At 31.6% G+C, this 20,906-nt stretch overlaps 3 protein-coding genes across 5 annotated transcripts in view; 1 reads left to right on the top strand and 2 right to left on the bottom strand.

Annotated features, from left to right (window-relative positions):
- LOC145932456 (GTP-binding protein Di-Ras2) overlaps positions 1-11,093 on the bottom strand; it is an 84,158-nt gene extending 73,065 nt beyond the window's left edge. For both annotated transcript variants that reach the window (XM_083031412.1, XM_083031413.1), the window contains exon 1: positions 10,938-11,093. The gene's annotated coding sequence lies outside the window, so the exon portion shown is untranslated. The remainder of the gene's footprint in view (positions 1-10,937) is intronic.
- Positions 1-20,906, top strand: part of LOC145932930 (uncharacterized) — a 143,995-nt gene that overhangs the window by 78,110 nt on the left and 44,979 nt on the right. The gene's annotated exons all lie outside the window — the stretch shown is intronic.
- Ntan1 (N-terminal amidohydrolase 1) overlaps positions 12,818-20,906 on the bottom strand; it is a 50,479-nt gene continuing 42,390 nt past the window's right edge. For both annotated transcript variants that reach the window (XM_083031410.1, XM_083031411.1), the window contains 5 exons: positions 19,969-20,034; positions 16,981-17,163; positions 16,314-16,522; positions 15,966-16,127; positions 12,818-15,836 (listed from right to left, as the gene is read on the bottom strand). In XM_083031410.1, coding sequence (XP_082887536.1) covers positions 15,711-15,836; positions 15,966-16,127; positions 16,314-16,522; positions 16,981-17,163; positions 19,969-20,034 — 746 coding nt within the window. In that variant the 3' untranslated portion in view covers positions 12,818-15,710. The remainder of the gene's footprint in view (positions 15,837-15,965; positions 16,128-16,313; positions 16,523-16,980; positions 17,164-19,968; positions 20,035-20,906) is intronic.

The following is a 20,906-nucleotide window of genomic DNA, read 5'->3' as shown; positions in this document are numbered from 1 at the left end:
ACTTTTAAAATAACTAGAATAAGCAAAAGGATTATATTAATTAATTCGTCAATTGTTATAACCGATTATATTATTTTACGATGCGTTTTTGATATTTCTCGTTACATTGCATTTTACGCAAGATAACGCTAAAGGAAAAAGAAATAATAACGAAAGATGCTATTTTCCTGGAAACTTCGAATTATGTAATCAGTTTTTCACATGCATACGTTTTCCTCTCGAGAATTCCTAGTTCTATATGGAGTTTCTTCTCTGGACGGATTCTGTTTTTTAAAATTAAGAACCGACCAGGTTACAAAAGAACATTGTACAATACTAAGTTTATAGGTACATTATCGGACAACACATGCGCTTTGTTACCATTTCTATTGTAGACAAGTTTTACTTTTTTTGAGAACTATGAAATGTGCAAACCGGCATTGCCTGCCGGCATTCTTATCCGAATATAAGCGGTATTCTCGAGATTGCCTACAGACTTAGTTATTAAACTGACATCTTGTTTTCATGGCTCTTCAAGCTCGTCATGATTTTGTCAAGAGACGAAATAAAACCCCAACAATGTTTTATCGCTCAACGTTATTAAAATAAACGTATACTAAAATTACGACGTTATAAAATTATATTGTTCAAATCTAGCGTCGCTAAATCTATACAATAAAAATCCGTTGCGCGATGATAGATTAGATCTTCTAAATGCATAGTGTATATATATATATATATATATATCAATGAAATTGCAAGGAAAGAAATGAGCCTGGAATCTATAGATAATAAATTGTAGATAATAATGTCAAATTGTATATAAAAAGTTTAGTATGCACAATACAAGATGCTTCATATACACTCTAAATAAAAACAAATGATACAAAAAGTTTTAATATCGACATGCGACATTAATTGTGTCAACTCGAGTGCTGCTATGATATAAATTTGCACAAAACAGTATCATCTCGATTTTTGATTGCATTGTTCCGATTGAAAGTGAACGCGTGCAAAAGGTACCGTGTAATTGTAGATATGAGTGTATTCGTCGTCAATTAACCTCTCCACGTATGCGATGTATTAAATTTTATTTTAAAACTCTTTTTCATCGAGTTCGTTCTAACATCGCGAACGATTAAATAATCCAATGAAAGTCAATCGAGAATGAATCTATGTCTCGATTGTTCGTCGTTGAATTCTTCGACAACGCTGCAAACGAAGATGCATATCGGACAATTCACGCGCGAATTCGTTATTAAGTGAAAATGGGCAACGCGGCAGAACATACATGTATCGGCGCGTGTTTAATTAAAAGCGTTTGAGCGTGAATGCCGTTTTAGTTACGAAGAAACATTTTTGCATCAATAAGGTTTTTCACTCGACCTAGTGAAGCGGATGAAAAACTTTTCTATCGATTTGTTTCGCATTGGCGACGCACACATGTGTGGTACAAAATTCTCTGAATATTTATAAAAAAGATCTGTATCTAAAAAATGTATATCCAAATGTACGTTTTTATAAAAATCTCAAATTATTGATAAATAAAAAATATGATAAAAAAATTATGAAATATACACATACAAAAATATTCTTTTCAAAAGAAATAAATGTGTATAATTCAGGAAAAATATTAAAGATAAAGTTTTTAAAATACATTATAGAATAATAAAATATTTAAGAAATATTTTTTGGAAGTATTTCTTCAAGTATTAGAAATAAATTTATTCGTTATACACACATTGTGTATTTTTTATCAATTTTTTGAAAGATATTAAATAACTAATTAAACAAATAATTTCAAAAATAATTAAATAATTACATATAAAAATAATAAAAAAATTAGAGAGCAATAAAAAAATTTAATTGACTAAGAAAATAAAAGAAAAAAATTACAAGATTTTGCTTTCCAAATCTTTTTCAGACATCTCAACTAAGTAAAAGCGGTGATGATAGTAGGTTTTTATCTGCAAAGGGATGGTTTGTCCACCCTCCCGAGAGAGTCCGTTTTTTCATAGCTGGTGCTTTTTCTCACCCTCTTTTAGCCGTCCAGGGCGACCGTTGAATAATTTTCGCATCTCGAGCCGTCGCACGTGCTCTCGATCCATCTCGAAACAATTACAAAGAGCCAGCATCTCGTCGTGCAGAATAATATGAAAAAGGGTTAGCAACATTGTACTTTAGATTGCAAACATGAATTGCAATGAATTCTTTAAACTGTAAGGATGACCTGGATTGAAACAAAGCAAGGAGTTGCACACGTTATTTTTTTAACTTTTTTTAATTTTTTTAACAGCAATATGTAGTATATAATATAGTAACATACAAAAATTATTTATCTTCAACGAAATATAATAAAATAAATTTTAGAAAATATTTAAATACAAACTTTAATATATATTTTATGTTTTTTTTATTTATAGTTATATAAAAATTTTTTAATTCAAGTATGATTTTACTCATTATGTTAGCGTGCAATATTACTATTTTTAAGTTTACTGAGACTTTTTTTTTATTGAATCAAATATATAAATACAATACACGTCAATAATTGTATATTATATAAATTTTAATATTTTTTAAATAATGAAACACAAAATATGGCAAAATGAGAATGAAGATTTATCGCGAACGTTAATATCCCTTTATTATCTTCTTCAAAAAGTTTTGTGAAATCAATGAAAGATGTGAGATACTAAAACAAATCGATGAATTATGAATAAGGGGATTTGTTTTACACGTTATGCTCTTTTATGAGAATTCTCCAGCGGTTTTATCGGTTGGTTCCCGATAGCTTGAAAAATTCTGCGTACGCGATCGCGATCGTCTATGCTCTGGAATTTTAATATACCTCAGAGTCGAATAACTGGCGCGAAAACGTTTTCATATTTGAATTGCACTTACGTAGATTCTCGTGCTGTCGCTCGCGGCAAATGAAAACTGTTCTATCTCTGTGATATTCGCGCTTTCGGCGATGTGCGTAACTTTAATTAGTTAGCAATTTGCACGGTTAAGCGTTTGTGCGCGAGTTGTTATTGTGCATATTAATTGTAATACTCTTTATTGTAGCCTTGCACTATAAAAACATTATAAAGCGCAGCTTTGTCAGTATCAATAAATAAAAATGATTAAACCCCCTAGGATTTTTCATGCTTTTTCGCGCGTGTAACGTAAATTCGTAAATATTATATAGAGATTATATGTATATCTCTTTCTGATTTTTTTAAAATTATTATAAAAGAGGAAATATTCTATATTGCGCACAAGAAATAGCAGTATAAAATGAGAATTTTTCAGGAATAGAGTGAAATGACGTCAAAGACAGAAATTGCGACACGTGCATATGTTTTCTTGGTAAAATCTACATTTTTCAAAAGCGTTAAGTTATTTTTTAAAAATTAAACGATTTAATTCTTTAATATAACCGACTTTCTTGGAAGATTTTAAATAATGTTACTCGAAACACTATTTGTCAAGTTATATTTATGAGGTTTGCCGGTATTAATAACTGATTAAAAATATTATGTTTATTCTAAAGCTTCATTTTCGCAGACAGATAAAAATTCGACAAAATTTATTACTCTTGTCAAAAAATTTTATTAACTGTTAATAGCAAATGTGAGTTTATCGAAAAATATAAATAACTCATTTAGCTTGGAAATAAAATTTTATTATATTTTGGATTTTTTTCCGGCAGATAAAAAATATTTAATTGTTTAAGCTAAATGCAAAAGCTTTATAACTAAACTACATTAATTCAATGATTGTGCGATAAAGTCGTTCACATGATACGCTAAAATCGCATACAATACGAATATGGATGGTCCATTTAGATCTTTGTTAATTGATAAATTTAAATTGGAAAAGAGAAGTAGTTGATACTCGGGTTTTCGTTTCTAATTGAAATCTACCACTCAGTCACTCAGCCAATGCATTCATTATTTAAACTTTTCACAACATATATAATATTTATAAAATTTCGCATTTTAACATGTCGAGAAAATATGATAAAAATTTGAAAGATCGGAAATATATTTTGCCAATAAGAAATTGAAGATATATATTTCTTATAATGTATTTGACATTCGTAACGTGTGTATTTAAAAATGATTTCCCGCAAGAAAAGGCAAAATCACATTTAGTTCAACATTAATGTTTTATTTATGATAAAATAAATTTATATTTTCTAAAAAAATCTTTATTTTTTCAGGTGAAAAGTTCGAAAAAATACATGTAAGACTATAATGTACTAAAAAAAAAATGACAGTCTAGATGGCCTTGACCCTTAAAATTGATCGTTCTATAAATTCTTTTTTTGGGGGGGAGGGGGGTGATTGCTTGTTATGACGCGCTCGTTTGTCACGAAGAGAAGGAAATCCGTCTTCTCGTAATGAGCAGCAACAGTCTCAGACAATTTGTCGATTTTTTTTATTAGTCTACTTTTTTGAACGCTATATATGTTAAAGCGGATATACATAAATTATAAGAATATTACAAGATTCAGTCATTTAAAAGCAATATAAATATATAAATAAATCTTTAATAAATCGCTTTTTAATATGATAAGAATTTGTTATATTTATTGCTTTTATATGCGATTATATTCTTGGATTACAAGAAAATAAACATTGAAAAATCTACCTCTTATTTTATAACTAGAAAATTATATAAAAAATCATTAAAAATTTCTCTCTCTCTCTTTCAGTATCTCTTTTTTTCTTTCGAACTGGAAAGATCTTGTTATTGATAGGAGTAAAAAGAAATAAAAGCAAGTATTAAAATGTAAATGGCAGAAGGAGAAAAATAGATTGTAATGTTTAGAAACTAATCTTTGCGATTGTAATCGACATATTCAAATCATGATGATAAAAATATTCGGAGTTACAAAAAATTAAAGAAGCTCCAAATTGTTCATATCACATCATACACAATACATATAAATTAATATCAAGGCTAAAAATTAAGGATTCGTATTCTTTTATTCGTAAAATATAAAGTTTATTCTATATAGAAACTTATATTTAAAATACGAAATTCTCATTCTCTACATTAAATTGTTATTTACATCATCAATCAAAAGTGAAGGAATGATTATTAAGTTCTTTGTATTGTATTTTTTTATTATAACATATGAAGTATAGTAAGTATATTCTACGAAATGTCTACCGGTTATAGGCCATCTTTTCATTTTAAAGAGAGAAGTCGGGTTTCCTTAAGCAAGACTGAGGGAAAATTTCTGAATGAATCCCATAAAGAAACTTGCGCCGATGAAAAGGATGGTAAGAAGGCTTCCCGTTAAACTCGGTTTGTAACTTTAGAATACTGTTTGCGGGATACCGTTTCGTGATCTTTATAGCATTTTTAGGGGAATATTAGCTAGATGAGTATTTTCGTAATCACAAACAACAACTGCATAAAATACTAATTTTCGCGGCTTGATTTATTGAAAAATGATTTAAAAAATACAATAGAAATTAAATATAAAATATTTTTTATATACATCAGACAAATTTGCATCTCTTTTCATATCAAAACACGAACTGTCTTCATCTCCTTAAGCAGTTTTAATTAATTTCACTCAGTATTATATTTACTATACGCTTTTTCGTTGAAATATATATTTAAAAAATATCGTGTAGCATTCTCTCTCTCTCTCTCTCTAATTGTAAGTTCTTGCTCTGAAATTTAACTAGATTATTGATTATGCATTTCACTGAATTATAGAGATTTTTAACGGAATCGTATTCTCTAAGTTAATTTGCTTTGCGATATATATGTATATACAACGATAAGTCAAAGATATCTCGTGATTGACTTTACGTTCCGAACTTTCGCACCTGGACGTCGACGTTACGTCGATATGTCATGTCAGAACAATTTAACCCAATGTCGTTCTAGAATCGACAAGCAAGTCACTATACGATATAGCTTTACTAGTTGAAGATTATGTTTTGAGAAATGTATTATTATTTATATACATACGTGTTTATATATACTGTGTTTATATATACTCTGACTTTGTATATATAGCATTGTAATTTAATTATCACAGACACGCGGGGAAAAATTATGCTGACTGTCACCAAAACAGCATCAAGTTTCAAAGCTTTCATCCAATTTATCAAATTACAGAGAATTCCGAGAAAGCTTTTGCTACGAAGATCGCTGGATGCGCTGTCCATGCTCGAAAGAATCGGAAGAAGAAGTAAAAGACCAATGAGAGGAATGTCTATTGTTTTGCGAACGATTGCACATGACCTTTCAACCCTTTGAAAAACGATATCTAACAGAAAATTTATAGCGATATTTAAATACCATAAAATACCTTGCGACATTTTATTGATGACGAAGGAGTATCGAGTGTCGTAGTTTCGTTTCGAAAATCAATCATAGAGCGTGAGTTTGTTAAAACGACACATATACAATGACAATCGAGATTTTTTTGTGTATAATATAATTCTTTTTTATATAATACATATTCAAATAATTAAAAGCATATAAGATAAAATTGTTTTAAATGTAGCGGATATATTCAAAATCTTTTAAAATAAACGTAGTACGTCGAACGATAATACACATATACATGTATGTTAAGAGAACTCTCTTCGAGATAAATCTACAATCAGCTTTACAAAGGTCACAGTTATGTGCCCGGCAGACTTCCTTTCATTACGAGACAAAACCTTCCTTACAAATAATTCCTCAAAGTCAACTGTCTATAGGTCAAAGTGTCTATAACTCTCCCTATTGTTGCAAAGAGCTATTATTACAACTATTCTATTTGCACAATAAGCCACAAAACATGTAACCATTTATTATCATGAATATTAATCTTTAATTTAATTTGCTCGGTTTTCTTATCGAAAAAGAAATCCAGATTTCTCTTTCTATCAACATAATTATTCGATAAAACTTTTCTCTAATATTCAATGTGAAGTGAATTTAAAATTATTATTGAAATTAAACTCATACGTTTTTAATTAATATATATATAGGATCTCTTCTCATTTAATTATCTTCCAAAAACTTTATTTTCCATTACTTTATAAACTCGGGATTATTAATTAAGGATAGTTAAAATAAGCACTTATTATAGCTAAGAATTACTAATATCTTGACATTTTAGTAGAGGGAACTTATATATAAAGATATTGAAAGAATTAATAAAATTAATAATATCTCAGAGGAAAAAAGACGATAGATGAAGAAAATAATATAAGTCCCACTGACAACTTTTTCTCTCCTTGATAGAGTGCTTCTTTATTTACGAAATAGAAACATTTGAATTGAAAGATCCGATCAGGTGGAAAAGGATAACGTAATCAAAATTCAGTCCTTCTTTATTCTTATTCCTATTGACATTTCTAGAATATCGAGCTCTATAGCTAATAAATCTCCGAGGAGTAGCAGTTGATACGCCAACGTGGCGAGTCCCTCAAGAGGACGAGAAGCGGAGAGAACCGTATCGGGGTGAGCAGGTACAAGATGCACCGTAATAAAGTGAAAGGTGAAATCGCTCTTGGAAGTCGATTACTCCGCTTCCTGCCTCTGGAAAGAAGAAAATGGACGGCGTTCGCGGGGTTCGCCTCTTTAATCCGATTAAATACGTCATTCTTGCTCTGCGCTCTTCTATATAACGGGTTAGCATGAGGAAAACGCGAGGCCGGCGTTATCGATCTCGGATCTGCGTGCTTGTTCCACTTTGCAACGCGGCTGTGAGTTACGTCTCTCTTCTAAACCACGATCGAAGAACCGTCGCCGGCAATAATCACCCCCCTCCGCGGTGATACACAACAATGTCGATGACCGAGATAAAAAAAAAATAATATTGCGCTCCCCTCTCGCAAGAACGCGAGAATAGGTGATCATCGTTTTACGCAGCGCGTCGATAAACTGGCAGATAAAAAGATAGGCTCGGAAGACGGTTTAATAGATCGTCGCTCTCGTGTGCAGAAGTAAGAGGCAGGATCGTGAATTGCGAAAGGCGAAATTTGATCGCGACCAGGAGAATTTATCGCAATTGATTAGATGGGTGGAATTTATACGGCACATCGCGGATAGCCCGCTTAATTGCTCATCTTCAGAATATTAGCGCGGTGGAGTGTCGGAGAAACAATTATTTTGTTTCTGGCCACAAAAATATACGTGAAGAATATTCTTTTTTCTTTGATAAATATGGAATTTTCAAATAGTTTATTTTATCTATTATTCTATCTTGATGCATATAAGAACTAAAACTATATAATATTAAATGTATACTGACCATCCCCTTCAGAAAATGGATAAAAATATTAATTTAATATTTATAATATCATACACAAGGCAATAACGAGATTTCTATTTATAATTTTACCAAACACACAAGCTTATATAATTACATATTAAATCAATTGATACGTAAAACAAAATTTATATATACGCAATATAAGCAAAGTGAGAAAAATAGAATTGAAAAAAATCTAATCGTATCGCGGAAAACTACTCATTAATGTTACGAATATTTTACAGAGAGATACACGAAAACCTCACAATTCACTTCCTCTATACAGATTTTGCCACGTATAATTCCATTCGCACGCCCGTCAAATCGTAGATATTGCATTAGCGCAGAAATTGTATTAACTGAAGATTTCACTTTGCGCATGTGGTACGTTAAAAATATTACCGTTCTCTCTTCTGCACTATATTAATTCTTGTCTATTTATACTATGAATGTGACAATTACATGTATTACTTTATTTTATTTTTTTTACGAGACACGCATAGTTAGGAGAAAAATATCTAAACGACTTTATCCTATTTTAAGTCCTATATAATAAGATATAAGTACGCAATTAAAAGAATATATATATATATATAATTACAAAATGTTCTTCTACAGTTGATATAAATGCTGACATAAGTGCTCGTAAAATCTCTTTTTCTAAGAAAGGAAATTTTGATTAGACACAATTATCCGGTATAATTTTTAAATTTGTAATATTAATCTTGCCTTTAAGCATTAAATTAAAATTATATCAAAACAAAGCCCCATTTGAAATTATATGAGAAGCGTGGAACTGTCTTATTTATTCGGAAACTTGAGATTTAATTCACGACAAACTTTACTTCAATTCAAAGTTGTAATTCAAACAGCTTTACTATTCTGCGGGCGCGCATTCTTGTTTTAATTTAATACTTTAAATAAGAATTTCCAACTAACGTGCTGTTATTGCAAAAATATCCTTTATAATTGTATTTAATTTTTTAAGTAACGTGGCATCATCGTTGACGTTTTCGATTTTTTTTCGTTTGTCAACCTTAACTTTTTTGCGGATATCGAATATATCAGTCAAAAGCGGGAGTTAAAGGAGAAACTTCCTGTTTGTCGTTTTCAAGAAATAAGGTGGTCAATTACGATCTTGTGCTTGTACAACACGAACATTTGCAATTAGCCAAGATTAGCTCCAGGAAATAATACCACGATTTGACAACCGACATTTTCCACGATTTTCTCCTTACTTCATTTAACGATCAAAGATCATTAGTGAGCTCTGAAATTAATACTGTCTTCAAATAATAAGGCAAATTGAAGGATTTTTTTGAAAAGAAAATCGTCATTTTTTTCGAATATAAATATTAATATAAAAAATATCAGCACGCGCGCGCTATTTAATAAACTAATATTATAAAATTTTAGAATACTTGAAAATATAAGTTATTGCAACAAAAGCTATATATGTATATACATATATATATATATATATATTAAGGATATTATATTATTTTTTCTTAATAAAATAATATTGTTATATAATTATTAAATGTAGAAATATATTCTTATATGACATGCATCATTTAATATTATTTTTATAGCTCTATTGTTGAATTATTATCTCTGATTTTTACAACTGATTTTTACAACATTTTTCTGAAAACTTCTTTCGAGGAAGAAAAATACCAATTATAACTCGAAATTATTGGTTCTATGTCAAAAAAATTTTTAACGTTATTTTAACGCGCAATTATGCGCTGCGATTTATGCGCAATATGTAAGAGTCGCGTAGTTTATAACTTACATGTTACTAAATATCGTTACTCTTCTTTCAATTCCATTTACGAGGAGCAGCTGCTTTCGACATAATGGAGTTACTATTGAGAACTGCGGGGAACTCGTATGTTCCGTAACGAAATCACTGGTTTATCGTTTATTGAATATAAAAGTGAGCATTATTTCACATCAAAATCAATTAGTACTTGTTAAAATAGACTTTAATGTGTATATAGCAGTTATCCCAGTTTTATCAAAAATGAGACTTTATGTTTTTTTCATAATTCTGTGCATGTAACACGTAGTATAACAGTATTTTCAAATATTAAGCAAGTATTGCTTTTAGCAATACAGTTTCTAATAGTTTGTCGAGAACTCGAGGGAACTATTACAAACTTGATGTGTTGCGATAAATCAAAACCTATAATTAATTCAAACTGTTTGCTCGCTGAAATAATCATCCTCAGAGAGTGTTTAAAGATATAGGTAGTATATCTCGAACAGGTCTTTATTTTACTTTGATTGACATAAGAAAGTAAAATCTTGTCTCTTTCCTTTTGTCTCAAATTGTTTCAAACTTACTTCTATACATTAAAAGAATTTTAATTGGATGTTATACAAATTATTTTTATGTGATTCTTTCTACAATTCAATATTATTTCCAATCACTAAATTTTACATTTTATGGTGTATTAATTTGTGCTTGAAAAGAGTAAAATACATAGCCACATGTAAACACACGTGTCTAAAAAAAAATGATTACATCAACACGCCGTTTTACAAATTTTTCGAGATAAAATGCCGTGGAAAATTTATTCAATCTCAAATAATTTACGAATTCGTACCAGAAATAATTTGAAAAATTTTCGAAACAATTTTAATAAGTAAAAAAACTGCATGATGTAAAGAAAATATATTAAAAACTCACCAGGACAAGAACAAGGATGCGTTCGCTCGGGACTTCCTCGCAATGCAATTTGCCGAAAACGTGGCGCGACCACGACAAGCGGAAACGCGGAAGGGGTCGTCCTCGATCCGACGACGAGACGGCACTGACCGTGTCGGATGAAACGCTTGATGTCGACTACTGCGAGTCGGGCCGAGTGACTTTCAAGGAGTCTGCGCAGCGTTATCCATTACTACTCGCCGAGGCTCTCCTACCTCCAGCCGCGCTTCTTCCATTTTTTTTCCCTCGCAGTTCTTTTCTTCCCCCAAATATTTGAGAGATTTAGAATATTCGGTAATAGAATACATATATGTATATGTATATAGGTGTAATATTTCTTTTGTAAAAAAATTGAAATTTTTCCTCAAACTCAAATCCTCCCAAACTAATCCCCAGAAATAATTTTAAGTATTGGTTTTTTAATTATAAATTTATTAGCGTTAGTTTAACAAGACATTAAATTTCTGTTATTTTGAGAATTTGATGGAAATTTAAAAAATGTAGAGAATTACATCACGAAATTTGTCGCGACACTATATCGATAGAAAAAGAAAAATTCATTGAAGCTTGTATATAAAAATACACTATATTTTGGAAATTGTTTTTTGCAATCAATTTCGATGTCACCGTAATTTATCGTCGTGTATGGGAATTATGTGTAAATATCTGTAATCATGCGAAATGAACATCTTTGCAAATCCTTAGCATCTGAGGATGCTTCAAAGATTCTTGAAAGATTTTATTGAGATTTTCAAAGATTCTCTGCAACCCAATCCCTGTGCAAAAGCTCGGAGTTAATCTTCAGAATTTCCAGGTCGAATATTATTTTCAGATGATCACTTTCAACGTAATTATCAACTTCTCACTACGGATTCTGGATTCTATATGCTAAAGCGAAGCATGTCGGAAGACTTTGTAAGACATTCATAACGAACTTTCCGAACGGAAGTTTCCTTCCGCTCTCAATCAAGCAACTCTTTGTATAACTGCCAGAATAAGAAACAGGTTACACACACATACATAAGGTATTGATGTTGAACAAAATATGCGCGCAATGTTTATCTATTAATAGAAATACACACATATCTAATAAAAAATTTCCGTCGCGTATATTAAAGTTTTTTTTTTTAATTCTGATATTCAGAAAGAAAAAGAGAGAAACAGAGAAAGAGAAATATATTTCTAGATTTAATAATTTAATTGAGAGATTAAAATAAACAACTTTCAAACTATTTTCTTTACTACGATAAACTAAAACAATCTAAAGTATTTCATCTTACTTATTCAATTTAATTTTTTATATCTATGCTTCGTTAATTAAATTTTCATAATCCAAATTACAATAATAATTACTGTTACTCTCAAAAATAGAAAATATTGTACATAATATCTTAATAATTATAGATTAAAATGTGAACATTCTTCATTACGATTTTTCATTTTTTTTTTTTCGAATAAGATTTGACCGAATAATTATTATATACGCGATTATCTCTACTGATTAATATCTTGATTGAAATCAATATTTGATACGTTCAAAATGCTAATATGAAACCATAACGCGGTACAATAGTTTCGCGATACTTACGTAATAGTTTACAACATACTATGTAACAATTCGTAACTTCGTTAACGACTTTGTCCTTACCAGTTTCCATTTGGTGGTCTCAAGCTGAGCGTGTAGCATATTGCGTTATTCACGATCACTCCGCGATTAAATCAGCCGTGTAAAGGAGTCATTTATCATGGAAATCATACCAAATTAGGAAGATAGGAGCATTATTTTTAACATGGAACATAATCGATTGTGGTTGTCGCCTCGAACGCTTGATTTGATGCGATCTGAAATAACATACACGACGTTGCTTTTAGTCTAGCATCGTTTATTATATAAATATATCACCAAATAATATTATGTAGTAAGATTGCGTCTGCGTAACACGAGAAAGAATGCGAAGGAGATCGAACGGGAACGCTATTGTAAGGACGAGGCCGGGAATAAGGGGGAAAAAAAAAAAGAACGCGCGCGATAAACATAAAAAATATATATAAATATAACTGTATTAATGTACCGGGAAGTTCTATGAGCAAGCAAGAAAAGCTGTATATTCTCCTGTCAGAAGCAACAAAATAAGTGGCAAACCACCCGCCACACTTCCTCCATTTGCGCAGATGGAAAGGGAAAAGAGGGTCGTATGTTCGATCCTGAGAGCTTCATCGTCGCGAGTGCATTCGCTCTTTTACATAATATAGTAAAAATATATCTCTTTTCGATCTCTAGGAAATATCATTATCATCATTAGCAGTATCGTGATCATTGCATCATCATTATATCATCATCATCATCATTATTATTATTATTATTAATATCAACCTCAATTAGCTTATGTATCACTAGAACAATGGAAAATTGTGAACGCACCTTTCCTTTATGCACTACTCCAAAGCTTTGAAACCATAGCTGTAGAAGAAATTATAACTTTTCAATAGCATTAAAAACTTTAAAATATCATTAAAAAAATGATATATTCATCACATATACATATATATTCGCCCTAAAAGGCGAGGAACGCTTAACGATATAACATTGAATTTTTCGAATTTCTTTAGCTATGAAAACTGCATTCATGTCTCGAAATGCACGAAATCTTCTTTTTTGTATGGCTGCGGAACTATATACTCTCGAACGCAATCCGAAGAGTAATTATTTTCCCGCTTAATCAATGAATTCACAGGTAAGGGAAGGCCTCGTCATTTTAATTTTTCGATCGCGATCACACGCTCGCGCTTTCTAAATAACAATAAAACCTATAGATAGATTGTTCACGTCATTTTCAGATTGATTTTCAGAATTGCACCATCTTATTATACATTTGTGTATTACGCTTAGAACAATGATTAACGATTTTTTACGCATCGCACCGTTTTATCTTGGCGAGCATCTCATATTCAATTAATTAAAAAAGACTGGCATTTTCAACTTATACGATATGTATACGAAAACGAGTTAGCAAAAGTTTTCGCGAGACAGCTTTTACTTGATTACTAATCTTCGCTGTTTGAATTTTCGCGTCAAGAAATTTCGCGTCTCCCCATAAAATATTTGTGTCGAGGCAGAGGAACTTTCCCTCACCCGAAAATAATTCGGGCACAACCCTGAAAATATTATATACATTGTCCTCTACTTCACCTCTACTTTTCGCACAACTTTCTTTTCTTTATTATGGCAAAGTACGAAATGATTCGTTGCTCGAATTTTCGTAATTCAACTGAAAGAAAAATAAAAGAAAAAGAAAAAGAACAAGGATAAATGTCCTTGCCTAATTCAACACGTGTATGCGTAAATTTGCACTGCAATCGCGCAGTTAGCATCAAATGTGATTTTCAATTATTGAATTAATTGTTTAATTATGAAGATTGCACGTAATGTAAAGATGAATTAAATATCGAACAATCGCATTTAACACTAAATGCGCGATGAGAATATACATTGTTGCTTTATCGCTCTAGCGACGATGAAAGTTAATTCGGAGAGAACGTTAAACAATAGAATAATGACATATATGACTAATAACATCTTTTAACAACGAATTGAATTCGATCGTTGTTTATATATATAACATAAGATCTATTAAAAAAGAAATTCAACAATGCCAACATATTAGTACATATAGGCCTATTCACAATTGAAGTTATTGCGCACTGCAATATCCTAATAAAGTAAATATTGCTTTTTATATAAATATATCTAAAAAATTGCAAAAAAAAAAAAAAACATTTCTAAACGTGCACGCTTTATTTAATTAGCCAAATTAAGTTTTTATTTTCTATTCTTTTTTGTAAGATTTTGTAAAGTTATACATCGTTTTCCAATTTTAAATTATAAAAGAATAGTCGCCTGGCAAATAAAAGATCCGCACACGATTTTCAGAATTTTTGAAAATAATTTGCGAATAATTAAAGAATTCTTCATATTAATTTATCTAAAAACAATTTTTCAATTGCACTGTAATTCATATAATAATTTAAAATGTCCTGCAGTAATTATATAAAAAGAATACTTCAATATCATTTTAAAAAGTCTTTTTTCCAATATAAAAGATATTTAAAGAAAAATATATGTTATTATAAATATGCACACACATATAATCCAGTGCAGAAAATGCGTATTAAAATTTTTGGAAAATTGTTTGTCAAAGTCATTTCTATTTCATATTGATTTTTCTAGCTTATACTCTAATAATGATAATAGAGTTAAGCTCTACTCTTTGAATTTAATTTGTAAATATTACAAATCGTACTTGGCAATGTATATTCAAAGGCTAATCTGCATCTCGATTTCAATGCGGTTCACGAGATATCTTCCACTGTGAGCAGACATTAAGGCATCAACCTGTGCGCTAATTATGACTGTTTCAATCTATATTCGATCCCACGGCTTCTTCCGGTTCGGACGTCTTTTTTTGTTGAACACGAATAATTGCCAGCCAACAAAAGCTGCAATTATATGCCGACTTCAGTATTGTGCTCGTCATAAATGCGGATCGATTATTCTTTTTAAATGAGTTCATTAGGACAACAATTCTGCGATACTGCGATTTAAAAAAATGCAGTTTCACATTTCAGTAACTGATTTAAATTCCTATGACTCCGCGTACTTTGTTGATCCGCAATTTGATATCATACTTTGTGTCACTCAAAAATTTCGCGAACAACTTCCACGCAAGCCTTCATCAAATTTGCGATTTGTTAACATTAATATCGCATCGGCTGCCAGTTACCGGTGGTTTCATCCCGACGATAGTAATGAGGTTTATTATCTCGGAAAACGGTGACAGCTGGAAATTGATTGTCCTGAATGTACTTGAGCGTCGCCCGTACCTGAAACAGAAATTTCGCTGTTTAGGAGTACATAAGAAACGCGCGCAGCTGGATTTGTTGCTTATCTTTCTCTTTCGAGGCGATTAATAATAATATAATATATAAAAAAAGTATATAAATTTGCATTACTTGTGAGACGAAATGTGGTTGTTCTACTTCCGGTGATGTTGACAGGTGTTGCAGGATGAATTGATCGGATTGCGCCAACCAGAGATCCACGCCTCGCAAGGGATCATAATTAAATGGACCGATTCTAAGTAATCCAAGACCGCAATCGTATACATCCAGAACCTGTGCATAAATAAGGAGACAAATTGGTGAAACCTTTAGATAAATAATAAAATATATATTTTATTCATTTATATATATACGTATAATTTGAACACACGCGAGCTACGAGTTCTCTCTTTTACGTAGATCATTAGTTTTGCTTAACTATAGAATATTATTGCGGATGCAAACGTTGCGTACACGCACCTGCTGACCTCCGGTCAATTGTCTGGCGCATCGCAGCGGCTGATCCGGGCCTTTGTCGGGGAAACTCGCGGGAAAGATCTCGCCCGTTTTCACATTCAGACCAATACCGTAGATCATCGGCCAATGAATTCCACCTCTCACAGTAGTATTCAGCTCGCCCACACAGCATAACGTCAGGTCGATCTCCACAGGTTGCTTGTGAAACGCAGCTGGAAACCGCATCGATCCCGTTATCATCAAAAATGAAATGCGGTGGCATATTGTAATTTCTCTCATTCGATTTTACTTATTCAATTATACGTATCGAAAAACTACAGTATTGACATTTCTATATAATTTAATATCACATTGCTCAAATAAAGTTTAGCGTGCGCATTATTAAAATGTTGATCATTTTAATTTTTATCAGATTAAACCTTCCTTCGAGAAATATAACATAAATTCCATATATATTCTGTTTAGTTTATCTCTTTAATTTATCTCGAGCAAATGATTTAATTCACTACGTTTGTGAATGAGATTGTACAGAATATAACAGAATATTATCTAGCCAGTTATATTTGCAGATGTAGTAATTATGAATCAAAAACATATTCCGTAAATAAACTGTGCGCGTTACTGAAAAATTCTATATTATATGTTTAAAAAAAAATACATATCTACTTACAAAGTATAGTGTAGAATAATTCCTCGGAATAGTTTCTCGGGTCGGAGTAACCGCCGACCAACTGCAATTCCAGCCGACCTTCGGGATATCCAAGGGTGAGTTCCGTTACCCTCTGGATCATCGCCACCGCAGCATCTTCCGTTCCGGCGCCGTCAAGATGCGCTAATGCTGCGGCGCCCGAACCTGAAATCCAGATATGTGACATTGAAAATCTTTTACGACGATAAAATCGTGCCATTGCGCTTATATATTATACAAAAATACTAAGAATATATGCTTGTTTCATTAAAATTATTATTATTTATTATATTATATTAAATATATTATATTATATTAATTATAAATTATAATATTAATTATAATTAAACATAATTAACGTTAATAATAAATTAATAATAAATGTTCGCCTGCAAACTAATCCCAATGCAAGAACGCGGATAAATTTTGTGCTCATTATTTTTATCAATTATTATTGTCGTTAATAATATACATTAACAGCTTATTTACTGCTGTTAAAAAGTCAATTGAGAGAAACATCCAAGTAAATAAATTAAAAAAAGTTATCACCATTTTGCACGCTGTTATCTTTGCGTGAACGATCGCTATACGTATCTCCTTTCGGAAAGAATGCACCGATTAAAAGGGAAATTAATTTCCGAGCGTTTAAACATCGCTACCGAGCCGGCACGCTAATTACCACGGTGTAGTAATTATCGCGAGCGAGCCGGTGTATCGGGTCTCTCGCCGTTTATTGCATCGTTGCATCGAGCTCACGTTGTGCATCGCGATGCACCGAAACAATTCAGCGCAGGATGTGTCCGAGAGATGCGCCTTCGATCTCGGCGCGTTCACTGGAGGCGATTTATCGCCGTACATCTTGAATTAAGTGGAACGGAGTGAAACGAAAAGAGAGAATAGAGTAGTTGAAACGCGAAGTTTTCTCGCAATGCTAGCACGGATTCTCAGCGATGTACGATCGAGATATTGTAATATAATAAATGCTCAACTCGCGTATATATATTCTCGTTATTAATTAATATATTCTATAAATGCGGTAATAATTATTTTTTTTACAATGATTAATTTCTGAACGTTCTTGTCCGACAGTTGCGCAAGACAACACTCGAGATAGGGAAAATACTCGCGATAAAAGTATACTTTTATATTCCGAACCGTGTTACTTAATTACGTACTTTCCAAGTCCGCTTTCTACCTCGACCATTATTCACGCGCAGCCTTAAGACGATCGGAGACACCCAGCTCGAGTCGCGATGCACTGTCGCCGCAGCAGGAGAAAGCTAAAGAGAACGTACTCGATAGTTTTATCGAGATGTACAGTACAATGTGATGGGATTCCTTCATAGATGAAATACGTTATTGTGCGGAAAAACAACGTTTATGGAGCTCCGTGTGTGTGATTCATATTTGTTGTTAGTTATAAATGTCAAGTCGAAGAAAGCACTTCTCTTGTTAGAGAAATAGTAATTTGAGATTATAATAACAGTCACTTAAAAGTTTAATCTTATATCGCTATATATAAAATTAAGATTCTTTTATAACCATATTTTTTCGTATAAAATAAATCGTTTTTCTCTATGTGGGATATGTTAAGACTTGACATCACACTATTACATTTTTAATTGTACATTACTTACATAACAATTTTTCTTATGGAAAATTGTACAAATAGAGCTCATTATTTTACAAAACATACACAGAGAGAATTTTCTCTTAGAATTTACCCTGAAAATCATGGTAATCGTGGGACAATATGATATGGAAAGAATTTTATGAGAATTTCTCTGATTAATATTTATCATAATATAAAATAATAATATCTATCACAATAAAATATAAAATATGTTTGATTAATTTTACTATGCAGTTTAGTAAAATTAATCAAACTGTTTTGTATTTTTTTGTATGTTTGGTACTGTTTTGTATGTTTGATATTTTATTGTGATATAGATATTATTATTTTTATTGTGATAAATATGATACCATGATTTTCAGGGTAAATTCTAAGAGAAAATTCTCTCCATGTACAATTATTTCCTCGAAATTTTCCTCGATATCGTAAGATTAGCAAGTCATTTCGATGACTTCGTGATGTGAATCATATATTGAATCAGCATTTTTTTTTCCTTCATATTCGAATGACAGAATTGGTTCTATTATGCGCCTCTTTTTTTTAAAGAAATGGCATTTTATGTCGTACGATAATTATTAGATCGCAAAGGAAAAATAAATCTATTGTGCGCCCGTGAACAAAGGAAATAAAAACCGGGATAAAATCGGAGAACTTTGAGATGATCACAAAAAGTCACAGCTTTCGATTTAGCGAATATCTTTTTTCAAGAAGAAGAAGGTAGTAAGAACTCTTGAGTAAGAGCTCGTTAGTTCCGCGACTGATTCACACTAGGCAGATTGTGAACGGATTTCTCATTTTCTTTCTCTCCTGAATATTTTTTTGCCTATTTCTTTTCTTTTTCTCACAAGTTTCGCGCTGAGATCTTTTATCTCTTCCTTATTCAGTTCTAATAAAACAATTAGATGCTCATAATTTAATAATTTCATAAATAGATATCGCAAAACATTAAAAAAAATTTTTTTTTTTTAAATTGATTTAAAGTTTATTATTTTAAATGGCAAAGTGGCAATAATCTCAGATTGATTGAAGAGTTTTGCGCGAATGAGAAGCTTCTTCTGTGGCGACATTTTGCTGATTCTAGCATATCGCTTAGAGAAGAAATCATTTTCAACTTTATCAATTTTATCATGAATGTTAGAATGTCTTGCGCACGCGACTTTTACGAAAGATAATTGTAGATACTCGATATTTTTCAATGACATACAGATCGGGCAATCGCGCTTCGTCGTTGCGTTATATTTCGACCTCTTTTTTTCTCTCTTAAACGCCACGAACAGTCGTTTATATGCAACTGACTAGTCTATAACGACCGCGATTGTACTTTCAAATATACTCACCGGAATGCCTGACGACGACGATTATGCACGTGGTCATGTCGTCCGAACCGAGGATGTTCACGTTCTCTGTGAAAGCGAAAAAGAATAGTTAGTGCATAGATACAGCACTTCGAGAGGCTATAGATTGTTAGGATTGTTCGCCGATGCAGTAGAAACTTTCCACGATTATGTAAGATGAATTTTTGCAATTTCCGAATAGATCTGTGTATTCCTATATCTCTATACATCTACTACTTATTATTTTACGAAAGATATCAAGATTTCTCAAGAGTTTGCGCGAGAAACGATTTCAGATCGTTTCAAAAATTACACAATTGAAACAAATAAGTTAGATAGAGATTGTGACACGTATGTAATTCAACTGATTTCCATGTTTGTATTTTTATCACGAGAAGAACAGTCGCTTTGATGTGATATATTTTTGTTTAATACACCGTGATAAAGAATTTCTGGATAAAGGTTTAACACGCCGAGAAAAAAATTAAATTAGTATTGCGACACGCATTGCCGTGATTTAACGAAGCAATGTGGAGAGATATGCTTTAGTGCGAAATATGGCATTATTTTTTTATTAGCAATCAGGCAAATCGTCGTTATTTTTAAAAGTTATATACGATCGAAAAAAATCGGACTGTAATTTGCTCCGATAACAAGCAAAATAACGCTCCGTAACAGCATCCGTCGATTTATCAACTCGCACGTTTGTTATTTTTTAAATTTTATAATTAAAGTGTAATCACAGCTAGTAGATTGGCGGGTTGCGTCAATCTTGCAACGATATCGCAAAAATTGCCGGTAACACATTTCGATATAACATGTCGAGAGATAACACGGAGATCCCATGGCTATATATTGCATCAGTAACATGTTCTTTGATAAATACCGACGGATTGTTTAAAAGAAAAAATAGATTTCGCCTTTAAAATTTCTTGCTAATT

The sequence above is a fragment of the Prenolepis imparis genome, unplaced genomic scaffold, assembly GCF_030444845.1.
Source record: "Prenolepis imparis isolate NDT839.2.m4 unplaced genomic scaffold, iyPreImpa1.0 SCAF_2, whole genome shotgun sequence".
NCBI classification, from domain to species: Eukaryota; Metazoa; Arthropoda; class Insecta; order Hymenoptera; family Formicidae; genus Prenolepis; species Prenolepis imparis.
Note: the sequence above shows the minus strand (reverse complement) of the source record. Positions and strands in the feature narration are given on the sequence as shown.